The sequence below is a fragment of the Protopterus annectens genome, chromosome 3.part0 (genome assembly GCF_019279795.1).
Source record: "Protopterus annectens isolate FY-2018-M chromosome 3.part0, PAN1.0, whole genome shotgun sequence".
In the NCBI taxonomy this organism is placed as follows: Eukaryota; Metazoa; Chordata; order Ceratodontiformes; family Protopteridae; genus Protopterus; species Protopterus annectens.
Genome location: NC_056731.1, coordinates 303,335,889 through 303,344,510, shown reverse-complemented (window position 1 = coordinate 303,344,510; position 8,622 = coordinate 303,335,889). Strand labels below are relative to the sequence as shown.

Sequence of the window (8,622 nt, the reverse complement as noted above, 5' to 3'; positions counted from 1 at the left end):
TCACTATAATTTTACCTGTGAGTAACAACCATCTGCATTATTTCTCACAAAAATGCTGCTGTAGTAAAACCACAGGAACACACAAGTGTCACTTGAATATGACAATAGTTTCTGAACAGCCGCTCCTTGGACCTAAAAACAGTGAATATGTTGTAGTCGCCACTGGCTACACAAAATGACCCATTAATTTCTAGTGAAATATGTAACGAGGCTGCCAGTTCAAATCCTTCTAAGTCTGGATCTTTGGAAGGGTCCGATGCCACACAAGTTTTGAATGTGGCAACACAGACTTCATTACTTTACATTCAGGACTCAGTCACTCCACTTTAAAAACAGGTTTCTAAATACGCTTAGGAATGGAAAGCTGTAAACTAAGTGCATATACCCGTTTATTGGCTACTATTATTATTACGATTTCAAGTCCAGCCACTTTGTAAGTGTCTACAATGCCAAGTTCAAGAATGAAAAGTGGTATTTCCCCTCTTCCTCGACACGCCAACGTTTCAGCATGGGTGCAGTATTTATATTTCTTGCTGCCTGTTACACTACACAAATATAATCCGATTTTTAGGTTATTGGGGAAAAAGCGATCCTAGATCTGTATAATTACAATAGCCCAAATAAGCCCTCGCACATACACACAAACGTATATTCATCTGTCTATCCATCTATTTGTGCACAACCAGTAGTAAAACACAAATACATACCAGCATATATATATATATATATATATATATATATATATATATATATATATTCACACGCATACATCATATATGTCCCTGTGTCTAGCCTGTCTCACTCACACATGCACACACCCACACATACACACACTCATCATCATCATTAGACTTTGATACCCACAAACCATATTTTATACACGTCTAGTATGTTATTTCACTGCAGCTTCGTTTACTCTGGCTGGGAAATTTGCATCTCTGCCAAGAATTTTTAGCAGCTTGTAATTGATGTTTTCCCAGCTCAAGGCGGCCCCTCCCCTAGACGTAGCAGCCTCCAGGTAAAAAAAGGAAAATCTTTAAAGGCTTCTCCTTGTCTTTTGGAGGGTTAAAACATCAGAAGACCAACCAACTCGCCTTGTCTTAGCCAATCAGCACACAGACTGCCAGCTATAACACTTAGCAGTAAAGGCAGTCTCGCACAGGCTTCTGCTCCGAGTACTGCTTACTAAATTAAAAAGCACTGCCTTGGTGGTTTTGTCTCCTTTTTGCTATCAGATGACCCAACTCCTCCGACGTGTTCCAGTTGCAACGACCTGCAGTCTGCAATTTCAGCATCTGTCTTGACAGTGATCGTTGGATAGTAAGAAATAAGAGAAGAGACAAGGTCGGAACAAAATAATATAACCAGTTAGGTGCATATATATTTATATATATATATATATATATATATATATACATACAAATATATATATATATATATATATATATATATATATATATATATATACAGACACCTTGAGAGCCTTTGAAGTGGTTGGATTCAGTGGTCCAGATGACGATCTGCTTAAGAATACTGGTGCTGAGCTTTTTCTTGGTTTCCTTTACGCTGGCTTGTGGACCCGGCAGGGGTTACGGGAGAAGGAGACCCCTGAAAAAATTACCCCCCTTAGCCTACAAACAGTTCATCCCCAATGTGGCAGAAAAGACCTTAGGGGCCAGTGGCAGATATGAAGGAAAGATAACCAAGAATTCGGAGAGATACAAAGAACTGACCCCAAATTACAACCCTGACATAATTTTTAAAGATGAAGAGAACACTGGGGCTGATAGACTGATGACGCAGGTATAGTACAAATGTGTATGCCAAATGACACAGTTAAGTAATCCACAGGCTGTGTGTTTCTAAAAATGTGCCTTATCATATAAATCTGTAATTTCTAAAGTTAATAGTCTGTTGGTATATCGTGGAGCCTGACTGGTGTGTTAGGTCCCATGACTTGAGAATTTTGTTTGCATCTCTCACAACAGTTGCACTTTTATCAGTCTGTGTGTGTACATAGCAAAGAAAGCAGACCCTTAGAGTACACCGGCCACTGAGTCATTCATTCTTTACTGCTGCTGCATGGCTTGATTTGCTGGAACTGCAGGCTCCAGTCCTAGCAGGAATGGATCATTAGCTTATCTATATTTGCAATATAATGACATTTTAAAATATAAGCGCTTTGCAGTTCTCCAGGTAGACCTGTGTTATTCATCCTCTCTACATCGTTTTAAAAACCACATTGGTTCACTTAAAACTTGCAACCTCTGCCAACAGTAACAATGATGCTTCTCTAAGATGGTCATCGTCGGTGATACACTATACAAGGGACAATGTTCTAGTTTCATAAAATGCTAAAAGGAAGGCTCATTAAACATTACAATACCCAGCAAACAAGTAAACGGGTTTGGTTATTGTGTTATCAAATACAACAACTCTGTTAAAGTAGCGATGATATTTTTATTTTATAGAATAGATAAATTAATTATTTCTGACCTTCCCTAAGCCATTTAAACAGTTTGCCAATAGGATCCCAATAAACGTCATTTAAAAAGTTTCATTTATATTAACCTGCTCGAATCCTGACTCTTGCATCAGTTTAAAACAAATAACCGCTGCCAGTCACCTTCAGCTGCAGACTTTAGTCTTGACAGCTTGTTGCAGCCTTAGTCTCACAAGCTCTACAAACTTCAGTGACCATTTCAGATAGTATCGTGGGGTCATGAGTTTGAATGGAATATTATTGGTTAGGGCACCGTAAAATGTATGACAGATGCATCAGTTGATTAACACCCGTAATTTAAATCAATATAATCAACAACGAAAGCATTATTTCTTCATGTCTCTCCATTTACTGGAGATGCCCATGGTCAGGTAGAACAGCCCATCAAATATATCGGCGGCCAAAGTCAAGATCTTCGTCCCTTGTGTAGCTATAACCATCTACCATCTAATCAATCAGGTGAGCCAGTCGCACTGTAAAACTGACCTAAGTAGTCAGAATTTGGACAGGTCACATTGTCACTAGTGCATAGTTATTGGTGGATTCACGCAGAAATCAGTACTCAAGTTTATAAATGAATGTGATCTGAATTGGTCACTCAGACAAATTAATACCGTTCAATTTATCAGAAATAAGTAGTTTCGGGAGCAAATAGACATAAACTGCCATCCCTGTGTAAACCGTCAAACGATAACGTAATCATTCAATCTGCATCCTCAGTAAACTCAACTACTTAAAAAGTTAGGTTGAGTAGTCACCCAGGTACTTGCCAGTAGATACCCTGGCTAGAGCAATATTATATCAGTACTATGGAGCGGGAGAAATCACTGGCTAATACATGCAGCTCTAGCTATTGCAGAGTGACACCTGTCGCACATCATCGCTCCTTCGCTCCTAGCTAGGTACTTTGTCAGATTGTCGTGCAGAGAGTGGCAGCTGCCGCTTTCCTGCGGTGCAGTCACAAACTCGTGGAATACGGGAGTGAAGCTATGGCTAGCAAGATCAGGGACGATGCTTTAAATGTCATCTATAAAAGCCAAGTACGGGCAATGGAGCAAACCGATTAATGCAATGCAAGCAGCACACAGACAGATGCATTAAGGTTCCCCTCATATAGCCCTCGGTCATGATTGACAGGAAACTTCAAGACAGCTGACTATATCAAATCATCTGGAGCTTGCATTTTCAGCTCCACTTGCTGCTGTATTGTTCGCAGTCTTCAGGATCTCAGATACACTGTATTTGCCGCAAGGCACTCACTTCGGGTCATTTCAAACTGGATCTATTTAGTAATTCAGCAACCACGTACATATAACACATAGATTCGTCATAAAATTCATTCAGTTCTCTCAAGATCCCTTAGTTGCATAGCTTGAGGAAATTAAAGTCCTAATAAATACTTCAATTGTTGGAAACAGACGGTTTCAGTATTACTAGCCACTTATCCTGAATTAACTGGGTTAGTTGACTGCGACCTTTTTTAGGCTTTCAGAAAAGTAAAAACAAGCAAGCAGACACCCATCCGTTTTCAGTGACCTTCCAAGAGTGCAATAGAAAGTTGCACGTGTGTGCATTGTTCACACACAATGTCACCCACTGCAGGTGTAGCAGAATGGCTCAGTTGTATTGATAGTCGAGCGGATGTATAGGTAAACTGGAGCCCTGAGCAATTCTTGCTTGTACAATATTGAAATTATCCCGCACCAATAACCATTGACAGTGCTTAACACTAGACGTGGCAAGAACATACTGATAAACCCTTAGTAAATTCGCCTGTTGACATTAATTTTAAAAATAAAATGCCTTGCAATGTGCAAACTCTTTTTATACAACTTTATTTATAATGAATGTTTTGTAGGATAAAACTCCTAAATGACATTCCCAAACTTCTGTTAAAAACTGTGTGTGACATCACAGCCTTACACCTATTTGTATTTGCAGTTCACATTCCCCTACTGAATTTAATGCAATGGCAAGGGGGTGAACATATTAATTGGAATTATGCTTGTTGATCGCTGCAAACGCCGTGGGTCTTGTGAAACGATTCTGCGCTCAAGAGATTATTCTGATTTTCGAAATATGCCTAACCTTCAGCAATGTATTGCTGACAAGCTATTTACAGTTATTATTTGTACCTGCTAAGTGTGTCCTTCTTGCAGACGAGATTAGAAGCCTCTGCTTGCAGGCTTGTGGAAAGAGCTCATTGTGCAAGCGATCGGCCTCGGCTGCACAAAGCAGTCACACGCACGCCTAGAGATCCCCGCTGGGCTTTCACGGTGACTGAGCAGAATTGGACGTGATTTGTGGCACACGACCCTAATGAATTAATAAAGACTGACGAAAATGAGCAAGTTTGCAGCCTTGGATGTGGATAACACTGCTCTGTTGAGAGAACTCCTGCGCAGCCAGTGCAGGCAGAGCTATGCTTTTAGCAGCAAAGAAACGCAGTGCAGGAGGGAAAACCCATAGGACACTGATGTCCTACTCATTTCTGGATGACACTTAGTGTTCATTATAATGTTAGAATAGTTTTGGGGACGTGTCGACAATAGGGTTACCACCTGTCCCACTTTGCGAGGGACAGTCCCTCTTTGGGCAGTTGTGTCCTGCAAAATATTGTGAGAAAATGGTAAATGCCCTGAGATTTTAGGACAAAAGTATTTTCTATATTGTATGTAATAGTTGCATAAAACAGTTATTCTGTATCTGAAACACCTACATGTTATACGAAACAGAATAAGGAACAGAAATGCTACAAGAATAAACTTTTATTCAGGCAAAGAACTGAAGTTCTGTCCTTTGTACTGGCCGTGGGTATGTTTTGCCCTGCAAAATCTGATGTTTGTAGCACAAATGTCCCACTTTGGCCATTTGGAAAGGTGGCAACCCTAGTCGACAAGCCCTAACCATTGCGCTCCTCGGTAAAAAATGCACGCCTATTAAACTGAAGGACCGCTAAAATAAGTTGGAGTGATGAGTGAGAGGAGGAAGTAAACAGAAAGACGTGTCTAGAACTTTTGTGAACTCAAGATTACAAACTGCAAAGTCTTTAATCTAAATTTCAGCTGTAATGGTACTCCAGTACCACTTATTAAGGAGAGTGATTTTTACATAATCCGTCACTTTGGGAAGGTGATAAATTATTGCTTGGCAATTAATTATAACTGTAACCACAGAGTCAGGAAATTCCAGTTTCAGATGAATTCTGGGTGTGCGTTTTTACCCAATTAATATGTAGGACTTGATTAAGAATCGCTTATTTAATGACCTGTTGTAGTCATGCTTAGGTTAATGCCCCCACCCCCCACACACCCACACGTACGACCGGAAAAAGTGTTATTGAGTCTGTCTGTCTGTCTGAGAGTCTGGCTAAGGTGCTGCTGTTGAGTGAATTAGCAATAACTACATCATTACTTCAACCCTTGCCACACCGAATGCCAAAAGACAACGAGACTGACACAAGCAAATGTAGGCGTCACCCACTCATTATGTTAATCAGAATAATAATCAATAATAATAATAATTCACACAGGATCCGAACATTATTACATCACACACACTCGGAACATTTTAACCTTTGTAGGTTGCAACACAATACAGAATGTTTAAGAAAAGGAATACTCCTCGAAAATTGCCTGAGTATGATGATGGTAGGGGGACCTCTGAAAAGTGAATGCCCATTCAGGTTTCTAGACAGCCAGCAAAGCAACATTGGATCGAAGAGCATATTTGTAAATGAGAGATGGTAAGAGGGAGTAATAGGGTACCGTCTAACTACCAAACAGAAAAAAATGCTACTGTCTTTAGAGTTAGCGTTTCACAGTTAAAAAAGTCCCAATGCTGCAGTGTCAAAATGTCCAATTATGTGGTTATGCGTTTTTTTAACCCCCCCATCTGAAAGTAGCGCAGGACTCGTGGTTTGTAATCCTGTCACGTCCATAAAAGTAGTACAGAAGGAATAATGCAAGGACTTCTGAAAGAGTCTTTGTGACATGTTGTTTGACATATTGCGGTGTGATGGACCTAGTTGTCTTGGAGAAGAACAGGCATCTCAACGCAAGTCCCAGTAAGGGGGGTTGGGTAGCAAGATTTCCTTTCTCCTTTTAGCATTATTTTGAATACTTTTGAAGACCGAAAACAGCAAATCAGCATGTAACATTTATCGTTCGTTTCTGAACTGTATACCCGAAAACTTGATACTCTGTTAACTCACTTAGGCTTCAGGAGTGGAAATTAGTCATACGTGTTGATGTCTTTGCCAAATAAAGAAACAGGAGTTTCTGAACTCTAATGACATGGGTCATATCCAGTGACCAACACAGGAGGCATGTCCGCACAGATGGCTTGTATTTATGCTAAATAACTCCTCCTCATCACAACACTTTTTGAGTTTTCGATTACCAAACAGAGAGAAGGAGATGAGTCTAACCTAATGTATGCACTCCTCTCACCCTGTCCATTTGTACCTCAACGTGCTGTAAATCGAATTTCCTTTTCAGGGGTGTGTGTGTGTGTGTACTCACAGCTTCTTTGCCCACGAATTTTGGACAAAGACAAAATAACAATGTGCAAGCAAGGGGCCAAACTTAGGGACATATTTTAAATATTGCTGTTGTAAACCCAGAACTTTGCTAGAATAATGGGTTTTGCATTCGAATGCATTTCATGAGGTGTGTGAAGTCTGTGATTATTTAAAGATTGCAGTCCTCAGTAATTTGCCGGGAAACCACAGCTTTTACCAGGAAAATACCTAAAAAATTAGGCTAAAATCCAAACGTTCTGCAAATTTCTGGACAGTTGAGGTGTATTGGTCAGTGTTGGTGTGTGTGTGGGGGGGGGGGTTGTTAACGAGTAAGCAGATAACATTTTAACAGCTTATAATAAGTGGGTATTACTCCAAAACGTGACATTGGATCCGACTTGTAGTTTGCATTCACACATGGCCAGCGATAGTGTTTCTAGCAATTACTACCCATCCTCTTTACGCAGGACAGTCAGTTCTTGTTTGGGCAGTTGTCCAATGGGGAAATCATGAAAAATAGCAAATGTCCAAAAATTTTAAGACAAAAAATATTTTTAAATTTCCTTTAATAGCTGCGTAAAACAACGATTTTATACCTGAAGGATCTAAATATTATATGAAACACAATACATAGCGGACATTCTAAAACACCGAGTTGTTAATTTAGCAAAAAAGTAAAACTTTAGTCCTTTGCATTGATTTTTGGATATGGTTTGTCTCGCAAAAGCTCACATTTCATTAGAAAATGTGCCACACTGGACATTTGAAAAGGCAGTCACCTTATGAACTTTGTACCAAACTGATCCTTAGATAATTCCTGCATTTTGCTAACTACCCTTTCATAAATAAACTAATTAAATGCATGTAAACAAGCTAATTAAATTAATGCATTCGATTTCTTTAAACGAGAAATACAACTTGCAGCGTGAGTATGACCATTTTCATGTTATTATTTACAATTCAGGCTACTTTTACTGTTCAACAGGTGCTGTTGTTCCATGGTTATTCCATGATTTGTTTATTGCAAAACTAGCTTTTCCGCCTCGTCCAGCAGTGAACTTTTTTCAGAAAACGAAATGTTCCAATTTTAAAGTATAGTGTGGAGGGTTAGCAGCTGGATTGCTCTGTTAGTTAAACAGAATAGAATTATTCATTAAACTTTTTGCAAAAATGGTTTCCATCTAATTTGGACTTGAGGAGAGAGAGACGAGCCCTGTTGTTACAGAAGTTTCACATTATAAAGGAAGAATAACTTGAGTGTTTTTTAAACATTACATTTTCTATGATAGAATCCAGGTGAAATACACATTGATATTTTAAGTGAATATTGCCATTTAGAATGTGTCCCTCATGTTATGACTTTGCCCCTGAATATTCAGCCTTGTTCTTGTGCGTTGACACGGAAGGGGAAAACATGTCAGCTGAAAGTACTTCAGTAAAGGAAAGTGCATTTATACGTTTTTGAAGTTATGAAAATAATTAAAACGTGAAGCGATTTTTGAGATATATATATAAGTAATGATTTCTGAAGGAAAATAGATCATGCTTTTTCAGTCTGGGAATTAAGTACAGAGAGAAGCTGGAAATGTACTTCGAT

At 39.2% G+C, this 8,622-nt stretch overlaps 1 protein-coding gene across 1 annotated transcript in view; it reads left to right on the top strand.

The window, feature by feature from the left end:
- Window positions 1-1,450: 1,450 nt before the first annotated feature.
- The window catches only part of SHH (sonic hedgehog signaling molecule), a 20,531-nt gene continuing 13,359 nt past the window's right edge, over window positions 1,451-8,622 (top strand). The window contains exon 1 of the mRNA XM_044064785.1: window positions 1,451-1,803. Coding sequence (XP_043920720.1) covers window positions 1,513-1,803 — 291 coding nt within the window. The 5' untranslated portion in view covers window positions 1,451-1,512. The remainder of the gene's footprint in view (window positions 1,804-8,622) is intronic.